The 16588-nt window shown below is 51.4% G+C and overlaps 1 protein-coding gene across 3 annotated transcripts in view; it reads right to left on the bottom strand.

Moving 5' to 3' along the window:
• EFR3B (EFR3 homolog B) overlaps positions 1-16588 on the bottom strand; it is a 71357-nt gene that overhangs the window by 41577 nt on the left and 13192 nt on the right. For all 3 annotated transcript variants that reach the window (XM_037146784.2, XM_037146785.2, XM_037146786.2), the window contains exon 2: positions 619-695. In XM_037146784.2, coding sequence (XP_037002679.1) covers positions 619-695 — 77 coding nt within the window. The remainder of the gene's footprint in view (positions 1-618; positions 696-16588) is intronic.

Below are 16588 nucleotides of genomic sequence, written 5' to 3'. Positions count from 1 at the left end.
GCCCCAAGAAATGAACAGAGAGAAGGCAGCTCTGTAACTCAGGGGATTCTCCCGAGGGTGCTGGAATGTGGCTGCCCAACCACCCAGCACGAAGAGGCCACTGATTCCCAGAGAGCAAGCTGAGCACATGGGATCTGACATTCCCGAAACCACACAGGGAATAATGCAGCCCGATGGGGGAGCCAAGAAGCCAGATGTCCTGTGTGAGCACACCCAGACACCTGGCAGACTCCTGGTAGACACCTGGCAGAGGGAGCTGGGAGACAACCTGGGCTCCCGAGCCAGACCCCAGGAAGGAAGGTGCTCACGCTGAACAGCAGGAAATGGTACCACTGTGAGAGTTAGCAGAGTGAGCAGCTCCAGGGACTGTCACCCAGAGAGCCACGAGTGACAGCGATGTCTCAGTTTGTTCAGCAACATCCAAACGCACGCCAGAACCAACTTTCAGAGCCCTCTGCAGACTCTGACTTCAGGGAGGTCTCGATCCCCCAGCGGCTTCTCGGAGGGGCCTGGGACGAGGAGCCCCGGAGGCCCACCCTCCCCCGCTGCCACCCTCAGAAGCCTGGATGGGCTGAGATGGAAAGAATGAGCACAATGCCAGCCGGAGACATCACGCACCTCGGGGTCCTCCGGGAAGATGTTGTCCACCAGCCGTTTGTACCTGGGGCGCAGGGCACCACAGCAGCCACACACACCTGGAACGTCAAGGAGAGAAGCGCGTGAGCACAGCCCCCGGGCCGGGCACAGGTGGCTGGGGAAGCAGGCCAGGGTGGTTTGTGAGGAGCCAAGGCCGCGCTGGACACAGAGAGGCCCCTCTGTTGGAGTGCAGGGTCCGTCTCCCCCAGGGTGGCATCTCCTACCACTTCCCCAAAACACTCGCCCTGCCAGCTTTGTGTCTTTTGCTTGAGGTCGCACACAGTGTCCCATGTAAGGAGGATGCCAGCCAACCAGCACCTGTACATGGCGCCAGGCCACGGAGGAGCGTTCTGAGGGGGGAGGCCTTGGAGTGGGAGCTTACCTACAGGTCAGCCGCTGCCCCCAGGTATTCCGCTGTTACCTGCACACGCACGCACACGCACGCACACACACGCACACTGCGAAACCGAGATGGGGCTATAAAACTGCCTCCCGCCTCGCAGGAACCTGCCCCGGCCCCAGGAGATGGGCACAGCTTGGTGAGTGGCAGCTCTTCCCACGCTGCCCCCTCACGTGCTCCCCACTTCTTTCCTTGCTGACGCCTCCATTTTCTCTCCCACTCTCTCTCCAGGGACCATTTCCATTATAGGATGTTAGGTGGAACTGGGATAAATTAACGTTACCATTAATTATTAACATTTGAAAATGCATCTTTGAGGCAGCGCGTCAGCAGTGTTTGGAAACCATGGTGTTGAGAGCTGGGTGAGGCCTCGGGGCCGGCCGTCTGTGCAGCTCAGTGCTGGCTGCCACCACCCACCAGGCTGTGGCCCAGCGAAAAATGGGACAGGCTTTTAGAAAGCTTTTGGTGCTGTGAAATGATAGTGCTAGGAAATCAATGAGAATAAAACATTGGGAAAATAAAACTTTTGGGGAAAAGCCAAAGTTGACCATTTTAGGTCAACTTCCCTCCATCAAACGTTTTGAATGGACAGAGAAAACAGAGCGGTGAGGAAGCACTGCTGATCTGTAACCCTCCGCAGGAGCAGACCCGCCCCTCCCCCGCCCCCCCCCCCCACTGCGGCCCCCACCCTCCGGCACCACCCAGCACCTTCAGTGCGTGTGGGCAACTGGGCCCTGTCTGGGGAGGAGGGGAGAGGAGAGGAGGGCAGCGCCTGGGAAAGTCTCCTCCCCACACAACTGCCCCCCATTTCTACCAATCAGCACCGAATTCTGCTTGTGCAGACTCTCTACTTGGAATGCAAATACGCCCTGGAAGGACCAGGTCCCTGGGCTGTTCAGAAAAGAACCAAGTGCTTCAGTGGGAATTGCTTTAATCACACAAAGAGCTTCACACAGGGCAGGCGGGGGAGAGGGCTCTGGGGGTTGTGATTGGCTGGGGGGGCAGCATCGGGAGGAAGAAGAACTGGAGATCTGGGCTCTAGGGGTGATTCCCCTCTGAGGGAATAAGGTGTATCCTGGGGGAAGCCCAGGGGCACCCCAAGAGGGCAGGATATCAGACAGCTGGCAGATTCCTGACATCCCTCCCCAGTCCCAGGGCTGGCTGTGTGCCCCCAGCCTCCCTCGGGCCGTGCCCGTGCCTGGGGACGGCAGCTCTCCAGGTTCTGTCCTGCTGGGCTGGCCTGGCGTCCCTGCCCGGGAGAAAGTTGGCGCTGGGTGATTTTTCTTGATAGAACAGCTCCCAAGGGCCACTTGGGCCCCAAAGCCCAGGAGCTAACCTGCCCTTCCGCCAGCATCACCATCAGGGACCCTCTTCCCCAGGTGTCCCAGCAGCTTCCCTCCTCACCGTCCCCTTTGTGTGTTAAGGGCGTGAGCAAATAGAGACACGGAGAAGTTAGGACTTAAAACACCTGTGTCAGTCCCTTCCTCGGACCTTTCTGGAGGGCCCAGGAGCCGGAGCTGTAGTGGACAGGGGCCAGGCTCACGGTTGTCGGAAACCCAGACTCGTTGAAAAAGCACAAGCCCATTTTGGTTGCTTGGGGTGTGGGGACCACTGTGCAGGGCCTGTGGGAGCAGCGGAACTCTTAGTGCTGGGGCGGCGCGGGGCAGGAGCAACTTCCCAAATAAACCTCTGCTTATCACTTGGACATCCCATCTGACCCACCTTAGACACGGTGAAAGTGGTCATGTGGGGAGAGTGATTTTTGGGACCTTGGCCAGATGGCAGAAAGCTCAGAGCAGCACCCCACACTTCCCAGGTGGGTAATCAGAGTCTGACATGGGAGTGAAGGGCTCCTCTCTGATAAGGCAAAGAGCAGGCCCATGAAGCTTCCAACCAGAAGAAGGGGAATTCAGAGTAACCACAAACAGGCCAGGCCAGGGGAGGGATGTGTGTGTGGAAGACAAAGAAGAGAAGACATTGAAAAGTAATCGGAAACAGTTCATTGTTACTAAGTATTAAGGGATACATTTTATATATTCTTTAATCTTGCTTCTGATAGTATATTTTTTTTCTGAGAGAGAGAGAGACATCGATTTGTTGTTCCACTTATTCACGCATTCATTGGTTGATTCCTGTCCGTGCCCCTACCAGGGATCAAACCCACAACCTTGGCATTTGGGGCTGGTGCTCTAACCAACTGAGCTACCCTGCTAGGACCTGATGGTATGTATTCTATATGTCAGTACACAGAAAGAGGTGCAGCTTTAACTCACAGCCATGTGCCTGTAAGAAAAAAACCCAAGCCTTTTAAATTCTGAATCCTTTTATTTCTGAGAGAGCTCTTTATTCCTCCAGCCTCTTACTCTGGGGAGCACAGCTGGCAGGTGTGAAATGGGCCGCCGAGAGTCAATTCACGAAGGAGCCTTTCCTGTCGCTAACATGTTCGTACCTATTTTAAGTTTGAGAGGGAATGTGATATGGCCGACACTGCTGCTTGGGTTACTGAAGAAGTCGCCTCAGTGGGGATTAGCAGGGTGACCAGATTCCCTTGGCTTCCCCAGCTTGAAAACTCTAATTTTGGTTAGCCGTGCCCCAGCAGCCATCCTGCCCCTCCTGCCATCTCCCGACGGCTCACCTGCCCAACGGCAGGGGCCTCCCTGCGCCGAATATGCCCTGTGTGGAGTGTTCTGCCCCGCATCCTCCCGGCGCCCTCACTGCTCGCCCCGTGGAGTCTGCCTCCATGTCACCTAGCTGTGGAGAACCTCCCTGTCCGCCTCTCTCCTTTAATTTACCATCCCTCACCTATTCCTCCTCATGACTCTTTTTTACCTATGGACGCGTCTCTTGTGTGTCTCCTCCACTAGAAGGGAAGTCTCTCGAGACCTCCAGGTGCTTGCAGGACAGTGCTCCCAGGAGGGACCCAGGGCAGCTCGGCAGGAGAACTGCTGGCTCCTGGTCCTGAATCCGGCCCAGCCTCTTCTGGGGCAGCCTTCGCCTAGGACTCTGGAGGCTGGGCACACGGAGCCAATTGCTCTCCAGGACAGGACAGGGAAAGGTGGGGTGGCTTTGGGCGGTGGGTAGCACAGGGTCAGGGTTCCTTCTGCCCTGCCCTGCCACAAGCTGGCTCCCTGCTCACTATGCCCCAGGTGTGGCCTGCAGGCACCACCCTGAGCGTTCATCAGAAGCACCCTTGCACCTCTGAGGAGGGGCCAGAGGTGTTCCGCTCTGATCTGGGCGCACAGCCAGGAGGAGACACGGGCCCAGCTCTCTGCCTGTGTAGCGTGGAACAGCTGCAGCTGGCAGCCCCGTGGGCTCTGGACCCCCCTCTGGCCTGCCAGCAGCATCTGTCTCCCCACGGCTCTCACACGTCGCAGGCCTGTTTCTCGTTTGCTGCCTGCCTGATCCCGCTCGCTGCCTCAGCTAATCTGCGCTAAGCACTGGGCTGAGCGCTTCACAAATATTTCAGGTGATTTTCATAACAACCACTAAGGTATTACTATTGTTCACATTGGACGTGGTAGGAATGATGCCTCCTTGAAAAATGCCTTTGTGCTCAAAATAGCTCATATTTATTTTCTTAACTTTACAATCCCCTTGTAGAGGCAAGGGTCGGATCTGATCATTCCTACCAGAAGCAGGATCAGGCCCTGGCTGGGTGCCTCAGTCGGCTGGAGTGTCATCCGGTACACAAAGCACTGCAGTTTCCATCCCCAGTCAGGGCGCACACCTAGGCTGCAGGTTCGATCCCTGGTCAGCCGTGTGCAGGAGGCAACCAATCGATGTTCCTCTCTCACGCTGATTTTTCTTTCCCCACCCCACCCCCACCATTACTCTCTCTCTCTCTCCCTCTCTCTCTCTCTCTCAAAGAAATAAACATATCCTCAGGTGAGGATTAAAAAACAAGAGGATCAAAGTGGTTAAATGCCCTACACAAAGTCACATGGCACCTACCTCTCTGCCACAAAGCCCCCTAACTCTCCCAGCACTTTCCCCAAAACATATCCTCAACAATTTCTTAGATTCATTCTTTGTTCTGCCTTGCCATAGCCACTGTCACGAGGGCATTTCTTTGACCCTTGAGATCCAGTCCTTGCAAGTGTCACTGGGCCAGTCTCCTTGCTTTGATTCATTCTATGTGTCGTTTTAACCAAATCTTGGCTTGATTCAGTTTGCTTTACAGTCAAGCAGTTCAGGCGACTCATGGTTATTGGTTACGTTAAACATCAGCCCTTCAACTTAGTATTCAACAAGAGATGCCCCACAGTGGTGGGGGGTGGGGCGGCCATGGCCTTCCTCTGCCATGGCTGGGCCTCAGCAGAGTGCACAGTGGGAGGGCTGGGAAGGTGGGAAGAGAAGTGGATGGGGGCTGCAGGGGAGCCCTGCAGCCCCAGAGAGTCCCACAGCTGTGGATGGCTGTATGCTCCGGTGACAGGGATAGGGCAGAAACTAGAGATGGCAAAGGGACAGGAGGGTCAGAGCCACTGAGCTGGGGCCTTGAAATTACCCCACCAGGGGGGCCCCAGACCCTGGCACCTGCTGAGTCCCCCTTGGAAGCCCTCTAGTTAATAACCCCCCACCCCAACTTAGGCATCGCTCCCCCGCCCCACAGCTGCCTTCTGTATGAATTTTGCACCACGTCATCCTATAAGCCTTCCACCACTGTGTGCTCAGGCTAAATTATTCCAGTGACTCATATCTTTGCCCCACAGATAAACTGTGCATTCTTCAGGTCTCCTTTCCATTTGACCTCAGTATAGTATCCTGTGCCTAGCAGGCCCCCAGGAGAGCAGTGTGATATGCAAGGCCTTTGATCAGCGTGAGACCCAGGGAAGTCACCTCCTTTCCTAGCCCCTGGTTTCCTTTTTATAAACACCAAGGCCAATATCCTCGTGCACTAAGAAAAATGCCTTTTTGCTCAAAATAGCTCATATTTATTTTCTTAACTTTACAATCCCCTTGTAGAGGCAAGGGTCGGATCTGATCATTCCTACCAAAGCAAAATGAATGCTTTTGAAACAATTTACAGTAAATTTTAACCCAGGGCCAATGGCACAGGCACTCTGTTCAATGAATTGGAGGAAACAGAACAAAGCTCAGAGGGAAAGGCCATCAGACTCAAGTGCCTCCGATGAGCACCAGGCCTTGCGTCTGGCTGGTGTTACTGGAGCCTCAGTTGTTTGCACTGCACTTGCTGAGTAGGGTGAGGAAGAGGAGGAAGTTAAAAATGTATAGGTTCTGACATCAAAAAAATACATAGGTTCTGACATCACTCTTTGTCGAGGACATGAGACAAACACACACATTTAAGGTTGATGATATATCACAGTGAGACTAAGGAGTTCATACAACTGAAGAAATCTCTGGGAGTCTGATAAGTCCAGGAGGACTTCCTGGAAGAGGCAGGACCTGAGCTGATCTCTAGGGGTGTAGCGAGCTGGTAAGTGCTGGCAAATCCATGAAAGCAAAAACCAACTGCCCTTCAAAGGGGAAGACATTTAAGAAAACTGAAAAGCTTCCCTTTTCTTTTTTTACCTTTCTCCTTACTTTTGATTATTAATAGGACTACATGCTCCTGTATAAGCCTGTAAAATAAGAAACAATAAAAATGCATGTAAGTATCACTAACAATCACACTATTCATGATTATGAAAATTTTAGTGCATTTGTTTTGTTCATTTTTTCTGTATTTAGGCATATTTTTACAATATATGAATAAAATTGGGATCACACAGTTTAGTGCTAAAACCTATTTTCTTCTTATAATGTGAGCACCTATCTTCCCATTAAATATTTTTCAGAACCTCACTTTAATGGCTACTTACTATTCCATCTTTTGACCAGATGCTGATTTATTTAATCACTTCCCATTGCTATTTCCAATTTTTCATTATTCTGAATGATGCGGCAATTTGCCCTTGGTAATTAAAGCCGGGAACCGTACAGGGAGAGCCCAGTTTGGTTTTAGTGGCAATAAAGATAAAGAAGTCAACCAGCGCCAAGTGGCTGTGGCCAAGGGTGGGGGCGGGGCGGCGTCTGCAGGGGCCTTGCCTGGGGGAGATTCGGGATTGGAGAGACCAAGCGGAAGTGCCGCGGAGGAAAATGAGTTTGGGGAAGGAGGCAGAGCCCGAGTTTCCATATAGGTTGTATCGGGAGTGGTGTTAAACAGCAGCTGAATTCTCCTGGGGAGACACTGTGGGCCAGCGTGTGTCTGCATTTCCAGGCGGCCGGTCGCTGTCAGTAGCCTGACCTTTCGGTGCGCTCTGAGCTTCCAACACGCTGGCTGCCTTCCAGATGTGCTGGCTTATCTGATTGCCACCTTCGTCGAGAGTGGGGATTTAAAAAGAGAGAGATGTGTCTCATTGATTTAAGGTCAGGGCTTCAAGTCTTTCCTAATGGTAAGCTTCCCTGGGCTTTGGTAAAACTCTTCAAGCAAGTCATAGATAAAAATAAACAGAATGTTTTTCCATTCCTTGTCTCTAGAACCACAAAGAACAGGAAAAAATTTCTCCCCAGCTCTTTTCAGGAGCCTGGCAGGCTGGCTTCCCACCCCCGTGCCAGCTCTCCCAAGCCGTGCAAACGTAGGCACCGTGTTCAAGCCTCTGTGCCTCAGGCTACTCATCTGTGAAACAGATATACCGGAACCCACTTCATAGGGTTGTGGTGGAGATAAGTTAACACAAGAGAGTTTTGGGAACTGCTCCTGGCATACACTAAGCACTCAACAATGAGTAGCTATTATAATCATCAATGTTATGATGATGGTTATTATAAAAATTTCCTTCCCAATGTAGGCAAGAGAAGGCAGGATAGAATAAAATGGAATTTCAGAGCAAGAATGGCCCTTAAAGTCTTTTGGTTTTGTTTTACCCTTGGAGTGTGAAGCAGAAACAGCTGTTAAGAAATCAGAGGTAGCCCCGACATCGCCTCTCGGATGCCCAAGGACGAAGCTCCCGTTAGAAACAATCCGAGACCGTGTCTTCATGGGCAGTGGCAGCAGCCGTGTGTTTCCAGCTTCTCAGGGCCCCGTGCTACCTGTGCTGACTGTTTCACCTGCATTTGTCCATTTAATCTTCACAAAAAGCCTGTGCAGTCGATACAATTATCCTTGTTTTACGGGTGGCATCAAACCCAGGCTCCGATCCAACATGTCAGCTTGCAGAAATGAAAGCACTGAGGTGTCTGCCTTCAAAGACCTTACGTGGTTGACAGGTAAAAATAGAAATGAAAAACGTATTCAACAGGCATGTGGCACCTGTCACCAGCATCACGCTAATTAACTGTTGCACACACAGGGAGCGGCATTGCTGAGGTAGCTAGAGACGGGCCGGGAGTGCCAGAGGAGACTAGTTTTGAACATTATCTAAAAAAGAAGGGTTTTATTGAATTGTGAGGAGAAGGGGTTGCCATGCATCGGGAGGGCGGGAAGGAAGTGCCGACACTCTCTGGGTGCCTGTTAGCTGACGTGCCTAACTTAAGCACTTGGCACTTTTTAAATATCCCACGGGGTTAGTGTTTTCAGATGGGAAAACCAAAGCTCAGAGAGGTTAGTTAATTTGCCCAAGATCACCCAGGGACCGAAGAGCAGAGTCGGGAACAGAGCAAGACAGGCCCTTTGACTTCGGAGCGGTGGTGTGGAAAGATTTGAAGGGGACTAAGTATCCAGGCAGGGGTATGAAGAAAATGTGCTCGAGTGGGAAAAGATACTTTCTAAGATGGATTCTTTTGTTTAAAGGTATGCATAACTGGTGATGAGAGCTGAACCAGCTCTGTGGATTGTACCCATATCAGTTTCTCGGTATCGATGGCTAAACTGCAGTTATGCAGATGCTAACGTCAGGGAGGTTGGGTGAAGGGCCCACGGGCTCTCCCTGTACATTTCTTTGTAATTCCCAGTGAAACAATATTTCAAAATAAGAGGTTTTTTCAAGCTTGGCATGCAACAAAGGCAAAGACACTTCCTCTGAGTAGAAGTGGTAATGGGCGGAAGACGTTAACATTGTTCTCTGATGGGCTCATGGGGAGGGGCACAAGGGCCAGCCTCAGGCCAGTGCCTCTCCCACCGCCCCTTTGAGTGACCAGCCAGCCCCACACGAGGCTGGCTGCTGCTGGAGGGAGAAATAAGGTTTGACAACACAAACAGGGTGGGGCACAAGTAGGTTTACAGTTGTTCCTATCGAAAAGAATATAATTGATAAATAATAACATGCCCTGGCTGTGTGGCTCAGTGGACCGAGGGCCAGACTGCAAACCAAAAGGTCGCCAGTTCAATTCCCTGTCAGGGCACATGCCCGGGTTGCAGGCCTGGTCTTCAGCTGGGGGCAATGTATCAGTGTTTCTCTCATACATCCATGTTTCTCTCCCTCTCTTTCTCCCTCCATTTCCCTCTCTCTAAAAATAAATACATAAAATCTTTAAAATAAATACATAATAACACAAAAGTAAACTCTCTGCTTTGCATCCTCATGACTATAAACTTCCTTTTGCCCATCCCCGTACACTGAGCTCCTATCACAGCGCCCAGTGTGCCGAGGGCTGCCTGGGGACCCGAAGCATTAACAAGACTCAAGTCTGGCTTTCGGGGCCCTAACAGTCAAGGTGGAGAGAAACAATACAATCAATAAATAAAACAGAAGCGGGCCTGGATAGACTAACGCTTCTCCTGGGAAGTTTCCCATGTTACACTGGCCCGAAGGAGAGAGAGCGTGTCACTCAGGTGGGCTGGTTAAGGCAGAGCCTCAAAGGATGTGGGCTGACCAGGCGCACACTCCGCAGACGAATTGTATTATCACAGAGGTGCAGTTTCTCTTTAGAATGAAACCAAACTGGGGCCATGAGCCCTGTGACCTCAGCCAGGTCATCCAAGCCCTGGGTTGGTTTCCTCACCTGTGGGAGACGAGCAAAGCACCTAGCATGAGCTGGTACACACAGTAGGTGTTCCATAAAGGTGAGCTCTCTGGGTCCTTCTTCACCCTATTTTCATAAGCATTTTTCTGGTTGCTGAACTGTCCTCATAATGATCATTTTACCATGGCTTAAAGTTCCGGGAAGAAGGTCTGTGCTAATTTGCAGATCCTTTTTCCTATTATTGGACACCTATCTTATTTACACTTCCATGCTATTAAAAACAATGTTTGAATGAGCGTGTGTGCATCGCAGAGTTTTTCACTTTCTGAATTATTTCCTTGGGATAGATTTCCAGAAACTGAATAAAAAAGTAGGAATATTTTTAAGACTGGAGAGTATGAATTGCCTCCTCAGGGACAGGAAGTAGAGAGGACGACCCAGCAGCGTCACCGAGTGCTAAAGCCACGGAAGCTCTGACCGCTCAGGTAAGGACTCAGTCTTTATCTTCCAGGTGACAGGGAGTGACCTGAGGGTTTGCTGAAAAGGAGATGTGAGAAGTTGAGAAGAGTGTTGTGAGAAGACCAACCAAGGGTGATCTGGCCCAGGGAACTGGGGTTTAGAGAGAACGGAAGCAGGAAGTCCACCAAGAAGAGGAGCAGGGACCAGAGCAGAGGAAAACAAGGGCCAGGGCGGGGCGGCGGCAAAAGAGAAGAGACAGGAAGGGCCAGTGGGCCCCGCCCGAGTAAGGACGACCTGCCACTGTGACAGCAGAGAGGGAGAGGAGGTCCAAAGCCTAGAACCAGTGACAAAAATAGGGACCTTATCCCCTACCACAATGGCATGTCACTGGCCGCACTGGTCCTGGAAACTGGATTAGAAATCCCCGCCCCTGCCCACGGGATGACAGCATCAGTGACGTGGGTCATCTGAGATCAGCCAGGAGAAAGAAGGTGAACTGCGGCCAGAGTCTGAAAACTGCCCCGTGAGATGAATGCAAACGTTGATGGAAAATCTGGAGGGAAGACAGTGGAGGGAGCCTTCCGGCATCAGCTGTTTTCTCAGATGTCCTTTCATCACCAGCCCAGGATACACTCTCTCCGAGGCGTCTGTAAACAAAGCAGCGTGGCGTGAAACTTAGCCAGCTGGCTGAAAGGCACTGGAATAAGTGAAGAGCAAGCCTCGCTGGCATGATTTTGAAGGGTAGGTGACACCATGGAAAAATTCCCCTGGGGGACCATTTCATGAGAAAGGTCTGCCCTGAACTCCATGTGCAGTGGGCCCCAAGCTGTGGAACTGATATTCCGATGAGGGCAGGGGACGTGGGGAAGGAGAACAGCAGAACCCACTGGACAACCAAAGCACAGCGAGTTTTCTCCTTTGTTTTCATTTCTGTGGATGCTGTATAGGTAGTTCCCATTTACACGGCACCCCCCTCCCCCGCCCAATTTGCTTGCCCGGAAGCCTGAAGAGCTGCATCTGTTCCCTCTGAGCCTCTGCTCCCCTTACCTGTTCCCACTTTCACTTCTTTCTTCAGCTCCTTCTTGGACAACACCCGCTCCCACTCCTGCTCATGGGGGCGGGGAGGGGAGGCACTTCTAATGGACAGGACACTGCTTCCTGCTCTGCACCACTTTCTTCTTTGTTTCTGATCCCAGCTCAGTCATCCCTAACTCCTCCAAGATCAAATTTTAAAGTCACCACTGGGAAAGAAACTTGGAATCTTTAATAATTTGTATTTTGACATGCTTTCAAATGGGGGCGGGGGTGGGGGCACGGGATGCTATTAGGTGTGGCCACCGGAAGCCGACCCTGGCTTCTCTTCTCGCTTTAATTCACAGTGACCGCTGGCCGTTCTCAAGGCCCAGGCCTCCTTTGCCTCATTTAGAGAGTGGCTCTGATGCAGATCACACCACGGATCTTCGTTTTACTCATTGTGCAGCACCCAGTAGCAAATGCCTGCAAATACACAGGCCTTTAAACCTAGTTGTCTTATATCTGTGCCCCAGGATGGGTCGAATGAATGTGGCTTGAGAAATCTAACTTAAAAGTGAGGCACAGAACATTCCAGGTTTTCCTCGAGTCTGCATGGGACTCGGCCTGCAGAGGAAGTCCACCTTTGTCTGTCATCTTCAAATGATTATTAGTGCCTCAGCATTTTCGGAGCTCATCACAGCCTGTATGATTAAAATCTGGGTTTCAGCTTCTCGGCGTGGGGAGTGAAAACAGAGGTCAGGGGAGAGCACGGCCACCAGTTTCCAACAAAATAATAATAACGGTTTCCCAGGACCATCCCAGACACAGGGGCTAGGGTGGCACATCAGTCCCAACTCCGTGGGAATTGTGGGGAAGAACTGGACCTGGGAGAACCACAGTGGAGGGTAAGATGGGGGGGCGGGAAACATGGGGTCCCTTTTCTCCCCTGGGTTCAGAAATCCTGTTCACAGTCTCCGCCACTGCTCGCATGCACAGCGAAGCAGGGAAGGATGGATCGGTGGCTTTGCTTGGAAACAACCTAAGTGCTCACCATTAGGGGACTGTGTAAATAAACCAGGGAACCTCTTGCAAGGGACACTATGCAGCAGCTTAAATAAATAAAGCAGAGCTACAAGCGCTGCCCTGGAGAGCTCTCCAAACATGCTGTCGGTTAAACGGGAGGGTGCAGAACACGTATGGCATGGGACCATTTGTGTGAAACACTCACAGGCCAACAAACTTGGTGTGTATGTAAATATGTGCATAAAATAGGCCACAAATGCACAGAGACCCATAAAGACACACGGAGCAGGGTTATCAGTGGTCACGTCCAGTGTGGGGACTGGAGCTGGGGGCTTGGGGGTGGGGGGACGGGCTGGCCACTGTGGTAGCCACTAGTCACCTCTGGTTATTTAATTTAATAAAATTTAAAATTTACTTTCTTAGACACACTAGCCACATTTTATGAGTTCGGCAGCCACTGTAGCTGGCTAATGGCCACCCTGTTGGACACGCAGACACAGGACATTTGCATCGATGCAGAAAGTTCTCTTGGACAGCTCTGACTTACAGCTTCAGTTTTTATTTTCATTTTCTTCCCCCACAAGAATGTTTTAGGTGTTACTCATGTAATTGAAAAGAAATACAATTTTGAATGTTTCTGCCATTTTCTCTTCAGGTAACACGGCTCACAAAACCTGGTGAGGATGATTCACTGTTCAAAGATTTGGAATCCCAGAGTTTAACACACACACACACAGAGTTTTCTACACTTGGTCGGCTTGGGTCTTGCTGGAGCTGATTTGAGACCCTGGAGCCAGTTCATGGATTCATGCTCACACGTGCACCCCACCCAAATGCATCGAGTACATCAGAAGATGAAAAGCAGTAGAATGCCCAGTCCCTGTGCCCTTGGGTGTGTGCCCAGGCAGCCATAACGAAAGGCAGCACAAGTGTCCCCTGGGCCAGCGTGCTGGGACTTCAGAGGGTGGAGGTGACGTTTCAGCTTAGACGCTTCCCAACAGGCGAGAGGCAGAGATAACAGGTTGACAAGCACAGGCTAATCGCAGCCCCTCCCCCTCCCTTCACACGTGAAAGTCACTGATGAGGGCTGACCATTGGAGGGCGAGTGGAGGGACTTTCTAGGGGAGACACTTAGAGGCAAGGGGATGGCAGGACCTCATAGCTCCTGCGCAGCAGGGGTGAAAGAAGCCTGCAGAACGGGCACGTGTCACAGGGGTGTGAGGGGAGGTGAGTTTCAGACCGTGGGGAGGGTCAGGAGAGGATAAAAAACGGGAAGTGAGAGGAAGGTGGAGGCAAAGGGCGGGGCCATCAGGCCCCCACTGGTGACCTTCTGGACAGGTCTTCGGTAGAGAGGTGACATGGGAACCTCGAACTGTGTGCGCTGAGTGGGGAATGACAGTCGAGGGAGGAGGAGAGGTGTGGTCTCACCTCCAGTGACTGCTGGTTTAGAAGCAGCATAAAACATTACATGAGTCGTTTATTTAACCAGAAAGGTCACGCTTGGCCTGTCTCTGCATTGATCACGGTGGACACCTTGCCCTGGAAGGTGTAGGCCCCTGGGCCAGCGTGAATTCCTGAGGTGGCCCTGACATCTTTGGCTTCGAGTGTGGCCTTAGGACCCTAGATATCTTTTGTAGCTTTGAGGATAGAATTAGCATGAACAGAGCACTGTTGGTATTTTATTTCATAAACATTGTTTATCAGCTTAGGTAGTATATGGGTTACATATATGGAAGGAAGTGCTTTGCTGGACTTTTAAGCCTGGGGAATCGCAATAAATGAGAGTCAGAGGGGGACTTAATGCTTATGTGTGTATCTCTCTGTGGGGTGTTCTGAGCCCAGGGTGGGAATTCACTCATCCAAAATTCCTCCATTGGGAATACCTACTACTCGGTGTACCAAGGCATTCGGTTTTTCTGTTAAGCACATGTGAACGATGGGGATACGAAGGCTTCCAATAAAAACTTCCTGCCTGCAAAGAGCCGGCAGCACAGAGAGTGGAATCTATCACATGCAAACCGTACAGGATTAGAAACTTCACTGGAGACGTGGTGGAAGTGTGGAGCTCAAAACCAGAAGTCAGGGCTCAGGATTTACGGCACACTTATGCCTTCCCCACTCCCACACTTTGTCCAGCTTCCTGTGTGGTCGCCAGGCAGCCTATAAAAAGCAGGGTTACTCACCTCTAGGTTTCCAAATGAACACACAGCATCAAATATAGAAACCAGAAGAAGCTTCATTGTGACGGAGCCAAACTGATTTGGAGCAAGTGCGAGAGCTTTAAATACACAGACGAACAGACAGATAAAACCGCAGAGCTGTCAAGGCGAAGAATCCAAGATCAATCACTCAGAAGTCCAAATCTGTAATCAGCGAGTCTGTCCCAGCATGAGCGGCGGTGCCAGAGCACGGAACAGGCCCCGTGCCCACAGCCGTGAACACACAAAGCCCAGCCCGGGGTAGTCATGGAGCCAGAGGGAAATTTCAGAAGCAACACTTTCACAACCCAAAACAGAATCAAGAGGAAGCACCAGAATTCAGCAAAAAACGCAAAACGAGTGCTTAGGTGAGCCAAACGAAAAATGCCGAGTAAGCGGCAGGCAGGCCAGGCCTGGCTAAGCCCCATTTTTAACGAAGCAGTTCTGGTGCGCATGGGCATCCTGGCTGCACCTGCACGAGGAAGGAGGTCCTTCCAGCGGACTCTGCCCACTGCAAGGAGCAAGGAGCAGACGGAGCGAGCCAGCAGCGAGGAAGCAGCTGAGCGGAGTGGGTCTCCAAAAGCAGAAACCTAGCTGGAAGGGACAGCTCCTTAGAAAGCTCTAACGAAGGACTGGAGGAGGCTTCCTCTGAAGCAGATCCTTGGGGCCCTGTTACTGCTATGTCTCCATTTAAAAGGATCCATTGACAGTAAAATATGCATGTTGGCCTCTTCCATTAATACCGGCACCAGCTGACATTAAGCTCTCATTATGCTTCGGGAACATTAAGAGGCTGGAATGCATTATTTTATTTAGTCCTTTCACCCGTATTGAAGTGGGGTTTACCGTTCCATGTTACAGATGAGGAAGATGAGGCTGAGCCCAGTTAAGTACCTTATCTAAAGTCACACAACTATTCCTGGGAGAGCTGGGATTCAAACTCATGTCTGTCAGAACCCGGGGTCTTCCCACTTAAAACCCTGGGCTACAAAGGAGACCCTGAGATTCATCCACTTCAATGTGCCACTAGGAAAAGAAAGTCCTTTGGTAGCCAGGGAGATATAGGTCCTTGTGCAGAAATGTCCCAGCCGGCACAGTAGTAAGAAACAGGTTACAAATAAAGTCATTAAAGGCTGTGCACTCAGGAGAATGACATCACTTGCAGGCTGCAAGGTCGCAGAAGCCCCGGGAGGAAAGGAGAAAATCAATCTTGCACAGGCGCCCGCCCTGCTCCGCCATTGGTCCTGCCTCTGTTGGTGCCGAGACAGTGCTGCAGGCCTGCTAACACCAGGCTGTGTCCGTCATTTAAGGTCCCATTAGAGTCAGCCGCGTCTCACAGGCCTCGCACCAGATGGCCCTCTGCAGGGGCCCTCTGCTCGCTGCCCTGCTGGCATCACCGGCCTCCCAGACACCAACGGCAGGCTGGACTTCCTGGGTCAGCTCCCTCCACTCTGCTCAGCACACGCGGTGTCCGGCAGCCGGTGCCCTGCCCAGGTGCTCTCAGGGGACCCTGTCCCTGGGGGACTGGGGACCGTCCTGGGCAAGCGCCCCAGGGCCAGCTGGCACAGGTCCTGGCTGTCTGTGAGCACTCTGCCTGCCAGCGATGCAAAACAGACCGCGACTGTTTGCAGACATGTTTTCTTCTTTTCCTGGGGCTCCTATTGTCTTATTGCAAAAATAATTAACATGCGATAAACGCACAGGTCTTAAGTGCTCACAGCCTCGAGTTTCCGCAACTGTTGTTATACTGTATGTCACCACCCCAACAAGACAGGACACTGTGATCCCCCCAGGAAACTCCCCTTCCAGGCAAGCCCCTCATGCAGCCACTGTGTAATTTCTAATTTCTATCACACAGATTTGTTTTTGCATGTGGTCCAGCAGCAGTATTTCTAAAACATAATTAGAAGATTCCAGGTAACCATCCACAGGTCTTTGGTGGCGAAAATCACTTCTAATTATATTTATTGATGTTCTGCCATTATAATACCACATGCTCACTATATAAAATGAA

The sequence above is a fragment of the Artibeus jamaicensis genome, unplaced genomic scaffold (genome assembly GCF_021234435.1).
Source record: "Artibeus jamaicensis isolate MK-2021 breed Jamaican fruit bat unplaced genomic scaffold, CSHL_Jam_final contig_465, whole genome shotgun sequence".
Classification (NCBI taxonomy): Eukaryota; Metazoa; Chordata; class Mammalia; order Chiroptera; family Phyllostomidae; genus Artibeus; species Artibeus jamaicensis.
Note: the sequence above shows the minus strand (reverse complement) of the source record. Positions and strands in the feature narration are given on the sequence as shown.